Source organism: Rhinatrema bivittatum, chromosome 17, assembly GCF_901001135.1.
Source record: "Rhinatrema bivittatum chromosome 17, aRhiBiv1.1, whole genome shotgun sequence".
Taxonomy (NCBI): domain Eukaryota; kingdom Metazoa; phylum Chordata; class Amphibia; order Gymnophiona; family Rhinatrematidae; genus Rhinatrema; species Rhinatrema bivittatum.
In genome coordinates, this window is record NC_042631.1 from 26,123,511 (window position 1) to 26,145,826 (window position 22,316).

At 40.4% G+C, this 22,316-nt stretch overlaps 1 protein-coding gene across 1 annotated transcript in view; it reads right to left on the bottom strand.

Annotated features, from left to right (window-relative positions):
• The window catches only part of PLEKHA7 (pleckstrin homology domain containing A7), a 403,482-nt gene that overhangs the window by 54,792 nt on the left and 326,374 nt on the right, over positions 1–22,316 (bottom strand). The window contains exons 20-23 of the mRNA XM_029583091.1: positions 17,374–17,859; positions 13,265–13,790; positions 12,414–12,500; positions 4,439–4,492 (exon numbers count right to left, since the gene is read on the bottom strand). Coding sequence (XP_029438951.1) covers positions 4,439–4,492; positions 12,414–12,500; positions 13,265–13,790; positions 17,374–17,859 — 1,153 coding nt within the window. The remainder of the gene's footprint in view (positions 1–4,438; positions 4,493–12,413; positions 12,501–13,264; positions 13,791–17,373; positions 17,860–22,316) is intronic.

A 22,316-nucleotide genomic window follows, 5' to 3' on the forward strand; every position in this document is an offset into this window, starting at 1 on the left:
ACTGGATGTGTAAAACTGGGCGTAGGTTATGCTTCCTGCGCAGCTCTGACAGAGGCTGCGCTGGACGTCGCCGGGAGCGGGTAAATTCGGATCCTGCTCCCAGTAGGGATCTTATGGGTTTGGGGGAGGGGATGAAGGAAGGGTTCGGGGGGGGGGGGGTTGCTGCGGCCTGTTTATCACAATAGTGGAGGGAGTTGGGAAGACCTGGAGCAATCCTTTCAAACTGGGGGGGGGGGGGGGGGAGAGAAGGACCACAGCGGGAAATGTTAATTTGATACATATAAGAGGTGATGGAGGTGGGATTGCGAGGCTGCTATGGCCTCTTTGCTATTTGTTGATGGGGGTGGGAGGAAATCGGACCACAAGACCCTGTACTTGTTTTTTGTTTTTTTTTACTTAACTTTCTTGGCGCTGCTTACTCATATCTTTTTAAGATATCTGGATAAGTAGCAACTTATCCGGCCAACAAGGCCAGATAACTTAGAAAACTAAGCAGATAAATTCAAACGCAGCCGGTTAGGTTTCTACGTTATTTGTCTACATGAAGTCAGACAGCTTTAGGCTGGACATGTATCCAGCTGAACATACAGAACAAGTTATCCGGCTATCTTTATAGCAGGATTAACTTCTCAACCAAAGTCCTATTGAGTTTTGGCCTTCATGCTTTTCTGGAGTTGTAATTCCTACATTTCTGGCTAAACCCGTTTCTTGAAAAGACGCTGTCCTTGCAAGAATGTCACTGGGACATGGGAAAAAAAAAATTGTTCTCAACTTTGCTATGAGTACACAAACTCTCCCAGCCAAAGAGAATCTGAGGATGAAAACAGTTGATCCTCTTCATAGGAATAGCTAATAGATGAGCTCTAGATAAAAAAAAAAAAAAGAGGCTGACCAGTGTTTTATCCACAAATCATAGTTTAAGCCAGGGGTTTCTCAATCCAATCCTCAGAGTTCACCCAATCAGGTTTTCAGGATAACCACAATAAATATTCATAAGACAGATTTGAATGCACTGCCTCTATTCTATCAAATCTATCTCATGCATATTCATTGTGGATATCCTCAAGACCTAAATGGCTCAGTGTGCCTTGAGGACTAATTTGAAAACCACTGGAAAGCAAACATAGCAATAAGATAAGGCTTTGCAATGAACAGAGGAGAACTGTGAATAAAAACAAATGTCTGATAGCTTGAGTCTAACTGTATGTGAAGCAATGAAAAGTAATCACTGTGTTAGAAATGCCTAGCTGTCAGCAGGAATCTTTGCGAACCGGGGAGAAACAAACCCCGTCACACCTATTTATTTAAAAAAAAAAGAAAAAAAAGTCTATGCCACTAAAGGCTAAGTTCATAGCGGTACGACCCTGGAGCTGTTAAGGATTTTAGCTACCTGCACACCAGGGCTCTGAAAAAAATGAGAGACTCCCTGTATCTCAAATGATGGGAGAAGGGGGCAGGATTTCCTATGTCTGAGAGCTAAAGGTACAAGAAACAGTCATCAGGCTGCTCCGTTCTTCAGACCTGCTTTCCCATCCGAAGCCCTGCCCTCCAGCTCAAATCTATACTGTCGAAAAGTGACGTCCGTAACGCAGTCCAAGCATTCCACTTGACCACATTCCATTACCGTGACTCTGTTTATGTGGGACTTCCTAAGTGAAATTTAGCCACTTCTTCCTTCCCCACCCTCCATCCCCACCCCATTGCTCTTCATTTCCCCCCCCCCCCCTCCCCAATCTCATCTTCCTTGGGCTGTAGAAAGAACAGGGTGGGCAAGATAACAACACGAGGACAGAGTGAGAGCACATATTTCCTGGTCCCCACTTCCCTCCCCCCCCCCCCCCCCCCCGTTTGCTCAGAAAGGAGCGGCTTCAGGAACCGATAATGTATGTAAGTTCGCTATGTCCCTCACTGCCCACCTGCTATTTGCATTCCTACTGCACTCGGCAGGAAGGTGGAAGAATGGGTCTTGCTTTATTTATTTACTTGCTTTATTTATTTACTTAAAAGATTTATATCCCTGCACCCTCCAAAGTTTGGGACAGGGTACAGTTCAACATATATATATAATATCCAAACAAGCTTTGCCTGAGGTGGGGTGGAAAAGTATCAGACCGCTCCACTTCCAGCCCTAGCCATCAGCATTTGAATTTCAGGCACCCACGCCACCAGGACATTTCTAGCACTAGTAAGAACATCTTCGTACCGGGTCACAGTGGACCCGAGTCAGTTTGATAACCTCGAGCGAGGATTCTTGGACCGGAGCACAACTGCTCCACATCCACAGAGAAGAAGCATCACCTTGGGAAGCACTGCTGAGGTTCATTTGCTGGTATTTTTTTAAACTTGCAAGACCATTTGTTGCATTACAAAAAAAAAAAGATTATTAAAAAAAAAATACCCCAGCCAAACAGAAAAATCTTGCCAGTTTGTTGCCAGTCGGGTGCAATAAAAGCTACCAAGGAGAACTGTGAGCTAGAGCAAGGTACGCGTGTACCACCTTCCTCGAACAACACTTAAGAAACCATTCTCACAAAAACCTTGAGCTCCTGTGCTCCCTAAATGGAAGTGATTTTTATCCTCTGTTTATTGTTCTAAATGTTTCCAGCAACATGCTCCCTTCAGTTGTCACTACTATTTTAATTATTTTCACACATTATTAAAAATATTCAAAGGCATCAAGCCAGTTAAGTAAGAACTTAACTGGCTAGATTGAAGCCTTTGAAAATACCCCTGCGGTGCGGTTAAAGTTAGCCGATTAAGTTTCAGTAGCTAGCTAACATTACCCGGCTGAAATCTAGGTGGGACTGGGTTAGGGTAGGGGGAGAAAGTTAGGCAGTTAGTGCCGATTTTAAGTGCCAGCAGCCTAACTTGGCTGCCAAATCCAAGTACTGCAAGACTAGGCCTCAATGTCTGGCCAACTTCCTTTCCAACTGTAATGGGGAAAAAAAATAAATCCTAAAAGAACCCTCCGCCCAATCTCCCTTCACTCGCCCAATCTCCCTTCACTCTCTCCTACAAAAGCCTCTAACCCCTCTCCTTGCATCGCCAGCATCTCCCAATCTAGATTCCCCCCCCCCCTTCACCGCCAGATGACCTATTTAATTAAAAAAAAGAAATTCTACCCGCCAACAGCTGCACCCTCCCACACCACTCATCTCCAACCTCAGATCCCCTCAAATGCAGCCCAAGTCAAGCACGAGGTCTTACCTCCTCCCCCCCCTCTACTAAATACCGAGTGCTGTTCTGCCTGACAGTTATACCAGCACTTATCATTCATTTATTCACTGTATTGTCAGCGAAGGGACCAATCCCCATTCAGTTGAGAAGCGCAGTGCATTAATGAACATTATGCCGGTAGGCTCTCAGCTACTTCCATTTAATATTCATCCAAGCAAGTGAAGAAGATGACCATATCCTCCTCGCACTCAGCTTGGGCTGCCTTTGAGGGGACTTCTGGGGGTGTGAGAGGATGTGGCACTTGGAAGGTCCTTTTTTTTTTTTTTTTTTTAATATATGTCAGCTGGAGGGTAGGGCAGGAATGGGATCGAGGGATGCCAGCACTGTGGTTTATTTTTCAAATAGGACAGTGAGAAGCAAGGGGATCCCCGCAGGGAAGCTGACAGCCTCTTGGCCCAATATTTTATTTGAGGCTGCAGGGAGGGGAGATTTTTCAGCACTAGCTGGCTAAGTTTAGGCAGACATCCTTGAGTTTCCTAAATCTAACCAGCTAAGCTAGCTGGCTAGGATGTAAGAGAATACCCAGCTGAAAACCAAACTGTTCAGGCTCAGCTGAATATTTTCCTAAAGATAACCGGTTAAAATTAGTCAAGTTACCTTACCTGCTCAGCAGGTTTTTAAACATGGACCTCAGTATGTGTTTTAATAGCAGGGTCATCTATTTTTTAAATTATTCAAAAAAACAAAAGAAAACTCAGCCCTTTCTATTTTCTAGCTCTCTAAAGATTTGAAAATACGTATTGATAGTATAACCCAACTTACACTTTACTTGTACAGTTTAGAAATCGCCATCCCTCAGCTCACTTTTGCACAGACCTGATGAAGGGAGCTCTTGAATGTTAGTTACAAATGTATCATTAGTCCCGTAAAACAGTGGTTCCCAACCCTGTCCTGGGGGCCCACCAGCCAGTCAGGTTTTCAGGATACCCACAATGAATATGCATGAGAGAAAATTTGCACGCACTGCCTCTAAAACATGCAAATTTTCTCTCATGCACATTCATTGTGGATATCCTGAAAACCGACTGGCTGGTGGGCCCCTGGGAAAGGGTTGGGGACCACTGCCGTAAAAGGACTACAACTTTTTGCCTACAACTTGTTGGTTAGATGTTATTTCAATGTATCTAAGTCAACTAACCTGGAAGTCACATCATTTTAATTATGGTGCAAGCCACAGAAAGAAAGCGAGAGAGATAATTACCTTTAAGTCTAGATACTCCAGGTCTTTCTTCAACTGAATGTAAGTGTCATCTGCCTGCAGGAGGGGAAAATTAGCACAAGCTTAATGTATTGCTTACTATATATTGCAACACTTAATTGTTGCTATATTTACAAATCCTGTACTTATCCTCTCATCAGCAGGAATTAAAATAAAAGAGTAGGCCATTCAAACATGAGTTACCTTACGAGCATACCAGCCTGCTTACCACAAGTTCATTTATATCTCAGGGTGGTTTGTGGTGAAATGAATCTCTTTTGAATGTCACCTTCAGCCTTGATCAAAGCCTTCACACACCCCTGACCAGCCATGAAGAATAAATGAGAAAGAATAGGAACTGTCCTTATAACTTCCTTTTATTCCGGTAACTCCTACGGCAGACAGGGCCTGCAGGTTACTACCGCTCAACAGGGCGTATGGAGACCAGCAGAAATCTTTCTTCTCAAACCAGAAGCTGTCACAGGCTTACACGATTCTGGTCCTCCCTCTCCTCCCACCCCCATCTCCTCTTCCACTTCAGCAAGTCATTCCTTCTCCAATCTGAGCGCTTATCCAGCAGTGCAATACTGTACAAACAAATCTCCCTGAACAAGGTATTCACCATGCTTTGACAACAGCTCTGGGGTAGACCTTCAGATTTTTCATGAGATGAAGTGTCCCGACTGCTGTAGGACAGTGTTTCCCAACCTTCTCCTGGAGGCACAATTATCCAGTCAGATTTTCAGGATTGCCACAGTGAACATGCATAAGATAGATCTGCATACCCTGAGTCTCCAATGTATGCAAACCTCTCTCATGCATATTCATTATGAATATCCTGAAAACCTGAGTGGTTAGGTGTGCTTCCAGGAGAAGGTTGGGAAACTGCTTCTAGGATACAATGCAGCATTATCCAAAGGGCAGGATTTACATAAGATAGGAGAACTTTCTTCCTGAAGACTACATCTGCTGATGTACATTGTTGTCCACTCTGTAATAGTTCATGAATATATGAAGGGAACCACATACATCTGCATTGCATATCTCTTCCTCAGGACTGTAAAATTTTCTATGATGAAACTCGGAAGAGTCTTATGGGTTTTCTTGAAAGACTTGATAATATAAGAAAGTATTTATTTGGAAATGGATTTCCAAGAATATAGTCATTCATTTTTATCATCTCCCCAAAAAGAAACACCTGTTCTATCTTCCCGAAAAATTAAAATTTTGCCAAATAATACATAGAAATGATGGCAGAAAAGGACCAAACGGTCTATCCAGTCTGCCCAGCAAGCTTATGGTAGTATCTGCTGCGCCACTACAACTACTACAAAATGCTGCAGCAAAACTCTTATTAGGATCTAGGAAATATCACATTACACCCTCACTAATGTCACTGCACTGGTTACCAGTACAAGCCAGTGTTAATGATAATATTCATCATCATTCATTCCAATAACACCAGCTTCTTAGGAGTGACACTACAACCATACAATCCCCAGCGAACACTAAGATCTCAAAATAAAAGACTATTGACTATTCCCACAATTTGGAGCACACATCTGATGCAAATAGGAGATCATGTTCTCTGTAAGACACTTGTGTTAAGTCATTTTTTTAAGTTTTATGTAAACCGAGGTGATTAGTAACATTGTTACCAGAACCTCGGTATATAAAAAATGTTAAATAAATAAAATAAAATAAATAAATAAAATAAATCATGTGTTTTCCACGGCAGGTACAAAGCTCTGGAATTCTCTGCCTGATTCATTAAATATTTTACCAGATAGAAAGAGATTTAAAATGTGAGCTAAAACTTGGCTATTCAAAAACACATATAAACTAACTTACTACATCAGAATACACTGAGCCACAAAGTCAAGAAGGATAAAAAGACAATAATCGAATCATGAAGAATAAATCAAATGAGAGAATGTAGGATTCTCAAAACAACCCTCTGACTACGATGTGAAAACTATCATTTTGCTTTATTTTTCCATACTAGATCAATTATTAATATGTACTAGATAATTTCACTTGATAATTATTAATGAATGTCTATGAATATCACTTCTGTAACCAATCATTGTTTGTTGAGTATTAACTATAAATGTCACGTTGTAAACCGTTGTGATCTATACAGGGAATGACGGTATATAAAATGTCTAAAAAAAATAAATAGCCCTTAGGATCCTGCCAGATACTTGTGACCAGGATTGGCCACTGTTGGAAACAAGATACTGGGCTTGATGGACCTTTGGTCTGACGCAGTATGGCAAGTCTTATAGACTTATGTTCTCTAACTACTGGGCTACTTCTTCATTCAAATGCTATGTTTGCCTTTAAAATCAGTCTTTAACAACTTTTAATAGCACTTTATGAAAATTGATTTTGCGTGTACAGTTTAAAATAGCATAAATGGTGGGACATGCTGTGTATTTAAAGAAAGGCAGTATTTTATGGCAAATATTACTTTAAAATATTACTACTCTGCTTAATTCAGTGGTTTGCAAACCAAGTCTTCCTGAGCCCTTAAAAGGTCTTGTTTCAAGGGTATCCCTAATACTGGTTCTTAGACCAACCATATAACTGATTTCATGAACATCTTCTATGAGAATATTTTGAGGACCAGATTTTAAAACCAATGTTATGCAAGCAGGGAAGCTGTAAACCAATTAAACAGGATGAGAGACATGAAAAGATGGCAGCTTCCATGAACTCAACCAACAGGCATCATCAAGGTACAATTATTGCAAAACAATTTTCTTGTTCTTTTCATGGACAGATCTAAAGTCCCATTGAGTAAGTGTTTCCATGGCGGGATACTATGTTAGAAAAAAATGATGATTGCTGATAAAGTAACATCAAAATCATGCTCTATAGTTGTAAGCTCATCCATTTTGTGTCCAGCAGCAGAAACAATCTGCGATGTTGGTTCTTCCCTGTGATTCGACCAGAGGAGTGGAAGTTTCAATATCATTGTTTCCAATGCGGAGCACAAGATGGATTCATCCACAGCTGAAGATCTCAAGTTTCATGGTTTATTTATTTATTAAAAATTTATAAACTGCCTATCAACATTTCTATGTGGTTTCCAAGATAATACTCATAACCATTTAAAGACAATCATATAAACAGACAAAATAAAACAAAATAAGTGTTGAATCAAAAGACAAACATATCAATTAAAAAATTAAAAATAAAGATAAAAACAAAAAAATAAAATATGAAACCTGCTACAAATATAAACCTTCCTGAGTTACTTTATCTGACTACGCTTAGTCAACTATTATGGTTAAAGATTAAAAGCATGCATAAATAAAAAAAAGTCTTCAATATTTTCTTGAACTTGGTGGTTAATGCCTCCATCTTTAAGACCTGAGATAATGCATTCCATAAAATAGGGCCCTATATATAAAATGGATGTTCTCGTGTTTCATCAAGCTGCACAACTTTAAAAGATGGAAAATCCAAAAGAGTGTGGGAGGCAGACCTTAAGGTTTTGGTTGGACGATAGAATTTGAGAGCTGCATTAAAGCTTGGAGGAGCAAGGCCATTAACTCCTTTAAAAACTAACATGATAAGTTTTAAATTTAACCTTCTGTATTATTGGAAGCCAGTGGTGCTTGACCAGAGTGAGGATTATATGCTGGTGTAAGGGTACCTCTGATACAATTCATGTGGTGAGATTCTGTATGTACTACAATGCCCTCATGGCAAACCCAGGTAGAGTACATTGCAGTAATCGATAGATGATGGAAGTTTACTCACTAACTACTTTTCATTTGATATCTATTGTCCAAGCAAGAGAGAATGTGTCACCTAGTTAGACATTAGGACTAGTTACATACAGATAGGCCAAGAAAGCTGCCTTTCAATAAAAAATAAATACAACTAAGATGACGCATTCTTTTGTATGAAGATCACAATTTGTGTCAGCTATGTTTTAGCCCAGCGATTCTCAACCAGTGTGTCGCCAAGCACCGGCAGGTGTGTCGCGGCTCCCGGTGTCCCACTGCCCCGGTTGTGCTTCCCCATTCCCTGCCCCCGCAGGCCAATAGCAAGCCTCCTCCATTCTTCCTGCCCCCATGCAGGCCATTCGGAAGCCTCCTCCCTTCTACCTGCCAGTGGGAGTAGGAAGAAGGGAGGAAGCTTCTGATTGGCCGGTGAGGCAAGAAGAAGGGTCATAGCATAGGTCGAGGGTGGGGGGTTGGGAGGAGTGGCAGTGTCGAAGCAAGGCCACCACAGGAGCTCATCCCCGTGGCAGTGAAGAGGAACCCGCCCCCGATGAAACAAGCCTGCCAGGGGAGCTCATCCCCATGGTGACAAAGAATAAACCTGATCCCAACGAATCAAGGCCACCACAGGATCCCATCCTTATGGTGGTGAAGAGGAAGCCTGACCCTGGCCAAGCAAAACTGCCATGAGAGCCCATCCCCATGGCGGCAAAAAAGTAATCTGGAGTAAAGCCGCGGCGGCCATCCCTGCAGTGAAGGAAGAAGAGGTTTGGCGATGAGGCCCAGTGCATGCATGTGAAAATGGGAGCCTGGGTGTGGGCTGGTGTGAGTGGGTGCGTGCTGATGTGTGTGAATGGGTGCCTGGGTGAGTGCTGGTGTGTGTGTGGGTGTGAATGGGTGCGAGAGCATTTGTGTGTGATTTTGAGCTTGTATATATGAGAGAGCATGTGTGTGATTGAGAGAGAGACTGGTCAGGGAGGTATTGTGTTTTTGGGTGAGAGACCAAGACTGGTTATGGGGTCTGTGTGTGTGAGTGAGTGACCCCCTTGCTGCTTCTGGTGAGTGCTTTTGGCCTGCAAGAGAAAGGAGTAGGAGAGTTGCTGGAGATGGTAAGTAAAGGTGTCTTTTTAAGTTTATTTTTCTTGATTTACTGCCATTTTAATTATTGGGTATTATGTAATCTGTCTGGTTTGAAATATTTAATTGCTATTTGGACAATTTTAAAATAATTTTTATGAGTTTTTAACTGTTGGATGTTAATCTGTTTTGAAACATTTATTAGTATAGTTTTACAATTATTTCTTTGTGGGGTTCTATAGCAGATTGGCTTATTCTGTTTTCCTAATAGGAGGTATAGTGGTGTTTAGGGCCTGGTTTAGTGTTACCTTTCATAGATAGGGTTCTTACTTTTGGAGTGCATGCCATAATGCAGGTGTAACTTTGTGCAGATTAATTTGTGTGCATTATTGCAGATCCTGGGACTATGTTAGCTGCTATATTTGTTTCTATTTCTCCAGGTTTGCACTGCATGCAGAGTGGCTTTTTTGGTTTTCCATTCCAGTTTCTGTCTCCATATTTATAATTTGTGATCTTTCTGTCCTTGGTGAAGGTCGGCTTTGTGTGTGACCGAGGTGAGGTATTTTACAGCATATAGGCATTTGTAACAATCTTATTTGTTGTGTTTTCTCAATAGGATATGCATTAGTGGTAAATTGCTGTCTTTTCATAAGGAAGGCTATTGTACCTAGTAGTAGAGGGAGTTGGTTTTGCTTTTACTGAGATGTCTCCAGAACCAGAATATCTTTTTTGTATATTGAGTTGTATGGGTAATGACCTAGTTCTGTTCTGACCCATTGTTGGGGGTCGAGGGGGTTCCTGTGGATGCAGAGTGTATGTTTACATATAGCCACGTGACGGTCACATGTTTAGTGTGTCACACATGTGAGAACCATCTGCCAGGTGTGACCTGGCCGAAAAAAGGTTGATAACCACTGATTTAGCCTATTACACTGTTACATTATCTGTGTTTGTAGAATAGATTCTAATGTACTGAAATTCTCTTCTAGATTCAGATTATTTCATCATCACTATACTATTGTATACAACCTTGAGCAGGTTCTCTGGAAAGGTGATTGATAAAACAGATTAAATTTACGGCAGCAGGCGCAATCTTTGAAAGATCTACTTTCAAGTTACTAATGAACAGGTAACTATTGGCCACTAACGAACACTGTGCCTGTAACTCCTTTGCAGCGTAAACTTTACAAAACATAAGCTAAAGCAGTGGAATAAACAATGAAAGTGATTTCTCTCTGTATAAGGAATTAAATGTAAAATATTCCTTTTACAGAACCTGTCATCATAATGTGCCACAATAATTAGGCATATACTACAAAGCTAGTTATAGGGTGATAAAAAAAGACTGAGGAAAGAACAGACAAGAGGTATCTGCAAAGAAGATACATTTTCTGCTGAAGGTCAGAGAGTGAGTAACTGACAAGGGGCAAACTTGAATCTGGGTCTTCAAATATGGCTGCTCTGCACTGTGAGTATTCTGATATTCTGCCAATTCAAGAAAATATATTTTCTTAGTTTACTTTGCATAGGAGCTCATATGCCCTACTGCTCAGTTCATCAAGTAAGTCTTCATTAGTCTTGGCTACTGCAGAGTTAAGGCAATGGAAGAGGTCAAGTTCTATTTTTCCATTGAGAGAACCATTTTAGATGATCCAACATCCCCAGGCATTTTCATTAATGGAATCTAAAGAAAGCACAAAGCAAGACCTTCTCTGCCTTGTACTTGTTCTGCAATAACCAAGAAGCTCAATAGCATATCCCCATTTTAATTAGCAGCCCATGCAAAATGACATGGAAACCAGGGTAGAAGCACACTCATGGTCTGGTGGGCAGCAGAGTGAAATATTGCCAGGTGGAAGCTTCACAAAGCAGCAGTTTTATGCAATAATAAAATGTAAATAAACATGCTAATGAAGCAACATACCAATAACCAGCCCTCATTTTTCTCTTTAATTTTACATCTCTGCAACAATATACTCAGCTTGAAAAAATACAAAAGCAAAGGAAACTGCAAATGATCTACAGAATTACCTATTAAGGGATAAATGAAAACAACGAGAAAAAAAAAACCATGAAGGCAAGCAGACCACTATGAAGCGTTTGGATAGCCACAATTATCGTACAGCACAAATGAGCTACTCAGCAGCTGACCTGGTAGGTGGGATTAGTTGGCTCATGCTGCTGTAATTGGCCGATTGTATAATTTCGTACACTGGCCAACTTAGCCTGATGTCTCCTTAATCGAATGAGAAGCAATGTTAGCTCTTCAGGCTGCAGGTATTCAGACACATTGCAAAGAGGAAATTAGCAGTCTCCAGGCAGAGTCACTGTGATTACATTCTTCACCTCAGTGCCCAGAAAGCATTTAACAGACATAGATAAACTAGAAGGCCCAGCGGAAAAAAAACAGGCGCTCAAGTAACTAGGTCCATCTGGCAGGTTACGTGCTCCTCGAGTTGACTAGAACAGCCTGGCAGATTGGTGGTGGCAGGATGCTATATGGAAAGGTCATAGGGACCTGCAAGGTTGGATGTTCAGGTAACAGCTAAATAGCGGTTGGTGGCTGGATTACTGTGGGACCTTGTGTTTGGACATGAGAGGAGAGGGGGGTGCTGGGTGTGAACTGCAAAAGAGAATCTTGCATGCTCACCTAACCTCAGGGAGTAGAGTACAATGGATGAGGGTGACAGAACTGTCTTGGATAAAGCATAATATCCTACAGGCCTTCATATGGCAGGCACCTGGGATATTGTCCTTTTAAGTGTGGACAGGAATAACTGGGCAGACTGGGTGAACCAGCTGGTCTTTTCCTGTTGCTAAATATTATGTTACTATGATTAAACAATTATTTCTTTAATTCTACCTTTAGGTCAAATACAGAGTATGAAAAGAGGCCTTAGCACAGGAGATTATTCTATTCATGGAAAGGAAATTCTATACAGTACCAACATGTTCACAAATTTCTGGTGCTTTAAAAATTACACAGTAAATTAGCAACAATACTGAAATTACAGCAAGTTTGATATTAAAAAAAACAAAACAAAAAACAAAACACACACAACCACAACACAAAAAGGATTCAGATTTGAACACTTATTATTTTGTTGCCTAAAGGGGGCTAAGTTCTATAAAGGTTCAAGATAAATATATAGCATAATACTTACCGACTTGCCGTGCAAGCTGGGTGCACTTACAGTGTGTGTCATATACCCTACAGCAGGCATCGATCGTCTGTCAATATGCGTTGCGCTCTGCAGCAGGGAGAACAAACAACATGCAAATATAAAAATCCATCCAAACACTCTGTGGGAGGATTAACATGCGAATCCACGCTGGCCATGGGGGAAGGTAACACAGTGAGTTACTCTTTGGAAAGGTGTCAGGTCCTATATTGTAGGCAAGGGGTTTTGGTGGTCTCAGCATAGCCACTAGAAGGCAATGGTTCAAATTCTAAAACACTTTTTTGGAAACAAAAAAACAATTTTCCAAAAAGGGATGCTGCATACAAGTCTCTTCCTCCTCTGCACTGTAAACGAACACAGTCGGGTTTCACCGCTGGAGGCTGTAATTTTGGAAACAGCATCTGTTTTTAAAAAGAACACTTTTTAAATATGTTACCAGAATCAGTTCTCATTATTGCATCATGCAGTAAAACTTCCTTCTAAAGAGCTGCAGAAAGTCTGGTTCTCACAACTGCAGCGCCATGATAAAAATACAGAAAAAAAAACCCCTGATTTTTTAGAACGGGCGCTGTAAAATGTGAAATTCATGGGTGCTCTAGAAAAGAAAATAAATATTGTCACAAACGTGTTGTGCTCACTAGCACCATTCACCACTTGTCTTGTACCTACATGCATGCAGTGACACACAAAATAGAAGCAAAAGCTACTTATAGTACCTAAACATTTCAATGATGTTCCTCCAAGCTGTCAACATCAAATTTTTTTTTTGTTTGTTTGTATATCTTCAGGATGGAAACCACAAAATAAGGCAAATGGAAAAATACTGTTCTTACCTTAAGAGCGTGGGTTCGCATTTTCCTTGGTGACCCAGCGTAGTTAGTGTCCGCATTCGGTCTGTCCTCCGAGGGTTTAACGGTGACCCTTTCTGCAGGAGTGTGTGGCCTTCTTGGTGGATAGACTTTTGGTGGCGCTGGTGGAAGGATATCAGAAGGAGAAGGAGGAACGGAGATGGAACGTGGAACATCTAATGAACTTCTTCCTTTTCCACGGTCAATAAAATCAGTAGAACTTGTGTAGAGTGGACCAGTGGGGCTGCCGTGTTTAAACTGCTGCCTCTGCTGCCACTCATACAGTTGCCACACAGTACCTTCCTTAGAAGCTTTCCGATCCTCGTTAGACATCTTGAAGTGGCTGATACGGTCCTGGGCGTACTTATAGTCACTTGGCAAATTAGAGTTTGGTGGCGGAGAACTCCCCAAAGGCTGCCTGGTGTTCTTTGGCAAAGTCTGATAGTTTTCAGGATGTGACGACAAAGCTTGATTGGGAGCATGACGTATTAAGGAAGGATCAGAAGCAAGGCTAGGAAGAGGAAAAAAAATGCCTTTGTAATATTAATTAAATTAATACACTTGGGGTAATTTTCAAAATGATTAGTGCGCACAAAATAAGCATATACCATAGCAAATTTTCAAAAGTCCATTTACACTTAAGTGTGTAAATCCTTTTGAAAATTACCCCTTTAGGGTACTACTTATAAAAAGTTGTAAAATGAGGACACACTTTATAAATCAGGTATACAAAATTACAAATTACCTAAATCCTAAATAAATTTGCTATCGACTAAAATCGATTTTTAAGTGCATGTAGATTACAAGAAGTTATTCTAAATTAAATGTAGTAACTGACGTCAAATAGCCTTTAATACATCTTAATACTGTGCTAAACAGTGCACAATTTTCAACAGCATTTACCCAGATAAAATGATCTGACTGAAAATTGCCCTCTTTAAAATACGGCTCAGAGTAAGCGCGGGTTCCACAGTGCAGGCACTTTCAGCCGAGCGGGTAAAACGAGGCAGTTTCCCCAGGGTGTGATTAGGTGAGGAGGAAGAAAACTGCACATGTACAATCACTTCAAATGTATGCATGCTATTTTTGCCCCCTTCCCCTGCCATCTGCACCAACAGTAGGTGCAAGGTGTGTGGAGGCTTTCAGTGCATGTTACTTTGCACTTGCCAGTTTTCAAAGAGAAAATAATGTAGGCAGTTTCTCTGAAATTTGTGCAAAATACACACCATGTGGTTTTGAACTACGTGGGCTATCAAAAATTGTCCCTAAACACATTTAAAAAAAAAAAAAAAAAGGGATGAGGTAAATACATACATACTAACTAAATAGATAGAGATAGATAAATAGATAGATAATTCACCCACATGTAGCCTAAGAGTCTGAACTAACTGCAATACTAGTATACTTAAGAGTAAAATGCATAGAATAGTTGTTATACATTGTGTACTCATCCCAATTTTACATACACAGGGAGAGTGTAACTTTGATGATGGCGCACGGGCGCACATGTACACGCATATACCGGCTCGTGCTAAAGAATGCAGCCATATTATACCATGCGCACATACATGCGCGCATGGTATAAAAGGGGTTGGATAAGCGTACACGTGCACACAGTTTTGTATGGATGCGTGCACATGCCGTCTCCACCGTGTTAGTGGGGGTGATTTCAGCAGACACGAGCGCTGGCGCAATTACCAGTTCCCCCAGTTCTTTCCCAGATCACCCGGGTAAGGGATAGGACTTCCTAACCACCCCCCCCCTAATTAAACAGCCTCCCTTTTACCCTGTTAGCACCAAACTCTTAAAACCCCGCTGACTAGCCTAGAATTATTTTATTAGTTACACGCCGTCCATAAAAGTAGTACAGTTACTCGGCGGGAAACCCCGGCAAGTCGTACACATTTAATTTTAAAGTCCCGGAATGCCCGTGTCCCGCCAGTGCCGCACCCAGACCACGCCCACTGCCCCGCCCATTTTTAATTTTTTTTTGCAATTTCTTATTTGTGCGCGTGCCAAGGGATACGCGCCTTTTAAAACCCGCGCGGCACGTGCCGGCAGGATATACTCGCGTACCTCCCGGTTTCAGCTTTTAAAATTCACCCCTATATACACAGAAACACAGAACAGGACAGCAGTTTAAGGCCCGTGAGGCCCATGCAGTCCACCCAAACCCATTCCCTGCTGCAATGCCACAGATGGGCCTGGTTAATCTCTGATTTCCCCCCCTCACTTTTCTGCATCATCACCACCACCACATGGTATCTTATATCATGGAACTTGAGCCTACAACAAAAAAAAATGGTTTCTCAGTTCACTAAACCAGCAGTAAACGGTTAACATCGAATGTAAAGCAAGGCATGAACCTTTCAGCAAGTACTCTGTGTTCAGACACATTTATTAAAGGCTACTAAAAAAAAAAAAAAAGTCCCTGAGGAAAAGCTGTTCTCATTGGCCAAGCTGCTGTCCTGGTTGCTGAATGATTTTTCAACCTAGAACAGAGAGATTTTTGTTGGCACTTTAGTTTAGGTATCTATATAAGCAATAAGCATTCATTCATCTCCTACAGCTCACAGGTCAAAGTGTTATTTAGCACACATATGTTCCGATCCGAAATGCTGCTACATTGTCTGCATAGTACTGGGAATTATTCTAAAGTAAAACTATTCACTGATATTACACCGTATGCTTCAATGCTTTTCTGGTGGTTTAGATTAATGCTAGGTTAAGCTAAAATGTTTACTTTTCAATATAAAGTTACCCTAAATCAACACTCAGCTTTAAAAGGAGCATATAATAGTAAGAAAATTCAACATCTATATCCAAAAATTTAGCTACATTGACTAGACCCATTCATGCTCCAAATTTTTCACTACAGATAACAAATTATTATGCTACATGAAATGAAAAATGTTTCAGTACCTTCACATAAATATAATATGGATTTCACAGCTAAGTGAGATCATTATTGCCCCATTATCAACAAACACTTATTAACAAAATACCAAGAAAATTGATGCAGGGAGGGTAATTTTCAAAGGCATTCCCCACAGGTAAAGAGTATTTTACCCTCAGAAATAGGCTTCTTAATAAACTGCCCATGCACTATGCAGGTAAATTTCCGTTCATGTGTTCTGCATGTGTAGGAGTTTGCCTAAACTGAATGGCGGTCTTCCAAGGGGCAGAGCTGGGCAGGGGGGTTTGCACTTGTGCACAGATTTTTGGATTCTGAAAGAATACACGCACATATACATTTTCACAGGAAATTTGTGTGGGTAGATTTGGCGAGATAATTTTTAAAACTGATTTGTGGGTGCAAGTCCACTTTGAAAATCGGTATAACTTCTGCACGATGTTACAAAATGAACCTCCTCAATGTGTGAAGAAACAGGTATTTGACATATGAAAAACAGTCATAGTGAGAACTCTCGGGAGTTACAGGCGTTATATTTCCTCATAAAGAAAATACAAATATGTCCAGAGCTATAAATACAAGTTGAAATCCAGCTCTTCTGAATACAAAGTGGTGGGGTGACTATAGCCTTTTAACAATGGAAGATATAATTGACTTAGTCTGCAAAGATAATACAAGGAAAACAAAAAAACAAAAACACAAACAATACATCTTCTTCATCCCATTCCAGGTAAGCCTAATTTGTCAGTAATATCCGCAAAGATCTGCAGCTCTCAGGATCAAATCCCAACATGGCTACTACAGCTTTCTACTCTTCAGAAGAAAATGAGTGCTGCTATCGGGCAATAATAATTGTTCATTCTTTCTGTTCAGCTTTGAATAAAAACATTCTAAAAAAAAAATGCCAATACATAAATGGCTCAACATATATTTATTTGCCAAGTTAATCTAGAATATTTGATATGTATCTAGTATATAAAATATGTGCTAGAAATGCTAATTTAAGTTTACAATACATGAAGTATAATTATTCAGATTTATTTATGTCCTTTCAGGGAGAAATACAGTACAGTAATTATTAAGGTGACATGATAGTTATTTATGATCTATAAACTCATGAACTGATATTGTTGAGCAATGCAATTGGCCCAGCTTTAAGAAGGGTAAGTCTATAACTAACCTTTTAGGGTCTCCTTTCTGCACTTTGACCCAATGCTCCACTTGAGTTACGTTGGATTTCCTTTGGGCCTGTTTTTCAGGGTTTGCTGTTCTTGGAACAACCCCTCTTTTATGTACGCCAGTACCATTATACTCCACCGGATTAGCACCTGCAGTCAACGAGTTCGGAAGTATCCCATTCTTCTCAGCTGGCTGAGGCTGAGCGGTTTGGGACCGAGATGTCCTGGGCGCCAACTCTCTGTACACCAAATCAACTTCTGAATGCTTGGGCTTTCTTTGTTTTGGTTCCAGGGTGTCATTTTTTGAAGTATAACGTTCTTCATCTTCCCTTGCCTTTCTCATCTCTTCACGAGTCTCAAATGAAAGTATTTCATTTGCTCTTGGAAAGAATTCCTTTCTTTGGATGGCTTCAGCTTCTGAGTATCCCTTGTAAGAATCAATATGGTTAGCTTGTGGAGCATCTTGCCAGTCCATCACTTCTGTTTCTCTGTCAACAAATTATTGATATATCAATAAGTAAGAACGCAAAGGTGACACCTGAAGAATGCAACTTATTTTATACCACATATTTGGTTCAATAACCATCACATATAAAAACATTTATTTAAGCAACATTTAGACCACTTCAAAAGCAGCATGCAATAAATTTCCAAGAAGCATTACAAACATTATTTGTTTTCATATCTCTGCACTAAGAGTATGAAATAGCTGTGAGGTTACATAGCACAAGCATAACATATGATGGCAGACAAAGACCACAGAGGCTTTTATTCCTCCTGTTTGCAATATCGCAGATCCTCCTTAATCTCCAACCTGACCCTGCTGCTAATAAACTGTAGTGCTTATCTCATACTTCATTTTCCCTTCTCGCCCAACTCCCGCTATTTCTACATCTCCCTCCCAGCTCAGCCTGACCATACCAGAGCCAGGGACCGTGCACTGCAGCTCCTTCCAGAAGCCAGCCACTATGGATCCCAAGTCTGTTTGCTAGGTTTCACAGATGAGCAGTGGCTAAGTCCCTACTTCCTCCCCTGCCAAGGGACAAGGAGCACTAACTCTGCAGCATCCCCAACCCTGGCCAGCTCAGGATGCAGAAGCTGGGTTCAGGAATCAAACATGGGTCTTCCACAAAGCAAAGCACAGCATCTTCCTCTAAACAACTGGGCTGGCCGTACCCGAATATTTCTTGAATTTTAATACTGTTACTGCCTCTACCACCTTATCTTTCGTCTAACAACATTTCATTCATTCATAGCAAAAACAAAATAGATAATTGTTATAAATTATATGCAGTGTTTATTCTCACTGTGCCAGGGCATGGAGTATCTATAAATAGCCTGTGGCTTTGCCCCTATGATTCACCAAGACGCCTCCCCTCATCATAGCCTTGAATAGGCAGCCATTATACATATTTATTTATTTATTTAAAGGCTTTTATATACCGGAGTTCATGCACTTGTGCATACCACTTCGGTTTACACAGAACAAGGAACAGAAAATTACATCAAACAGATTGAACAATTAAACAAATATACAATTACATCCAACAATTGGGTATAAATAACATGGCTAACTTAGTAGGAACTTAGAGTTTGAGGTAAAGGAGAGAAATAGTACCAAGTGGTAACAGAACAATGTTAATGGCTAATTAATGCTGCACTCACAAACGTTAAGTAAACTTCATTTAACTTGTGTGTTTTTTTTTATTTATAAAACACAAAGAGAAGCCATCAAAATCACCCACCTACTGCAAGTTAGAGTATAAGGGATATTAAAATATGTAACTCAGTGACTTAGAAGTATTTGAGTTAGATTTATTTTTTCCTCTGCAGCAAGAATAAATGTAACAAAGCAGTTCCAATTCAAAACTGATGCTCAACAAAGATGACTTAAAAAGCCAAAGGGACGGTTGAGAGCTCTATGCAGTTCCTTTTGAAAGTCAGGAATTCCAAAGGGAGGTAAACAGATGTTTTGAAAAACAAAATATGTTTATAGTAAATATTCAATGGCTCTTGACGTTTCCAGGGAAGACTTTGTGTCAGAACAGGCTTGCTTAGCTTGCAGAGACACTTAGTGGACGTCACTGGACAGGGGGAGATATTTGCATTTCATGGAAGGCTAGTTGTTATAAATTCTAATTTTGATTCAAACAGACTAATTGTATGTCCTGGAATCAAATCTTGGGTGTGTAATACCTGCCTGGAGCCAATGAGGATCTATTGCTAATGAACCTTTTTAAATTGGGTATAAAAGATAATGCTGCCTTTGTTTAGGCTCAGAAACAGAAAGAGATGCAATGAGAGTACAGAGATGTAGTTTTGAGTATTTAATTCCAGCTTCTGTCTGCAATTAAAAGTAAGAGCAGTTTCTGACAGTTTAGATGTTTTTTTCTTGTAGTCATTATTTGCACAGAAGTCCTTATCCAGTAATAGAGAAAACTGTTTGTTACTTTGTAACAAGAGAAAGGAAGGTGATTTCTAAATATTTACAGATTTAAAAAAAAAAAATGCAGCTAGATAAACAGTATTATGAATGGCTACTCAGGCACTAGGATGGTAACTTTCAAACAGCCGCGCGGGCGTGCACGTACTTGTGTATGGTGGCTCACATGAAAACACACACGGCCATGTTATAGCATTTGCATATATATGCGCGTATGTTATAAAATAGGCTGTACGCATGTACATTTGCACACAATTTTGTACGGACGCACGCTTGTGCATGCAAATGCCAGCTCTACCGCGTGAGTGGTGGTGGTAGGGGGGTGGATCTTATTAGATACATGCACCGACGCAATTACAAGTTTCCCCGGTCCGTTCCCAGTTTGCCCAAATAAAGGCTCACGGCTTCCTAACCCCCGCTAGCTAGATAGCCACCCCTTTTACCCTATTAGCCCCGACCTTTCAAACCCTGCTTAGCCCTGATTTTTTTTATTTTATTTTTAAAACTTACATGACAGCCATGGCAGAAGTAAAGTTACGCGGTAGGCGACCCCAGTGCGCTCTTGTGCACGTAAATACCTGTGCGCATACTTCAAGTTACAGACCCGGAACCCTCATGTCTTGCCCAGATTCCACCTACACCCTGCCCCTTTTTTTTTTTGACTTCCCAATTTGTGCGCGTACCGGAAGACACGCGTGTACTGGCATGCCTTTTAAAACCTGTGTGGCGCGCACCGGCTTCAGACACGCGTGTTATTTATTTATTTAACAGTTTTATATACCGAAGTTCCAGTAACAAAGTTACTAATCAATTCGGTTTACATTGTAACAATAAAAATTGACAGAATATAGAATTATGTCTTACAGAGAACAGGGAAGATTTAACTTGGAGATAAATAAAATAACTTAGTGAGAGCAATAAATAACTTCAATGGAGCAAGGAGAGTACAATTTAAATACAATATAATATAGGAGGATAAATTCGGAATTGAATGAGTTGGGCCTGAGGTCGATTGTTGAAAAGTTAAGAAAAGTTATTGGGATAAGGAGAATGCTTGATTAAACAGCCAAGTCTTGAGTCGCTTTTTAAAGGTGGGTGTTGATTATTCCAATCTCAGGTCAGGAGGGAGAGAGTTCCAGAGTTTAGGTCCAGCAGTGGAAAGAGCTCTTTTACTGAGTGAAGTTTTGAGCGTTATCTCCCAGCTTTGGCACAGGTAGGGCTTTAAAAATCTACCTGTAAAGCATTAGGAAAATTCTAGCTTCAGGGAACCTTGGAAGATTTAGTGCAATTTTATTTAGAGTAGAGAGGAAATACAATTTTCTTTCTGTGTGAATCTGGACATTCAACCCCGTGAAGTAAGTGATTCCTGAATCTGCACTGGAGTACTGCACCTCAAGCGTACGCAGTGGCTTCATCAATCATCTAGACTGCAGAAAAGACTCAAAAATCTTGGGAGACTTAACTGAGAATTTCATTATTCTGGCCAAAATATAGGAGGACATTTTGAAATATTCTGCAACTGAGCTGAGATTTAGGGCTGGGATAGTGATTTTCTTTTTATAACATACAAAATTAATTTTCCAATGCTAATGCATTTTTTTTCTCTCACTATAATGGCCTATGTCCGCTACAGAGTATAAAAATCCTAATGTGTTATGTAAATGTCACTGATTTTACATGCATTACTTGCAATAGTAAGGCATTGTGGTTTTTATGTTATTGTGTGTCGATTTCGTTTACTTGCAATAATAATGCATTGTGGGTTTTATGTTATTGCATGTTGATTTTATTTTCTGCTCCAGTCTTTCCTCCCCATCCCTCAGAGAACCTTTAGTTGTGTGGGCATGTTACATGTGCCCATCCTAAATCAAACAGCTGAGAGGTGGAGTTATTTATGTGACTCCTCCCACAGAGTGCGGGTTTACAAATATATCAGTGTGGGAGATCAGAAAATTCCAGTAGGATATTATGATGGTTCAAAACTTCTATGAATTTACAGTGCAGTGCAATCTGTAATCAAACATCCTTCTAAATTTAAGGTCTTTATTACTCAGCAAAACTTCACTGAAAATAAAAAAAATAAAAAATTATCACAAGATGGTGGTCTGCATCACATGTTATATTCTAATTGTGTCATCCTCGACCACTCTCCGGAACTAAAGTTTAACAGGGATGGAACCGGACTCAAACAGGACACAGCCAAAGTCTCCATCTATGAATGTCTGTCCTTCCAAGCAAATTAAATGCTACTTTGCATATTATATCAGAAAATACGAATTACACTATAAAAATGCTTACTATTTTAAATTTCTCTACATTTTTGCACTCCATTAGCATTTTGCCTTTTGATGACTTTTTTCCTACTCCAATTAAAGACATAACCCATTTTACGGGTCCTGAATTTAACAGAAATGGAGCCTCTGCATTCCTTGTTCCTTCTCCCCCATACTCTTTGGGCATGCTATCAATCACTCTGAGCAGCACTGTGCTATCTAAAATCTA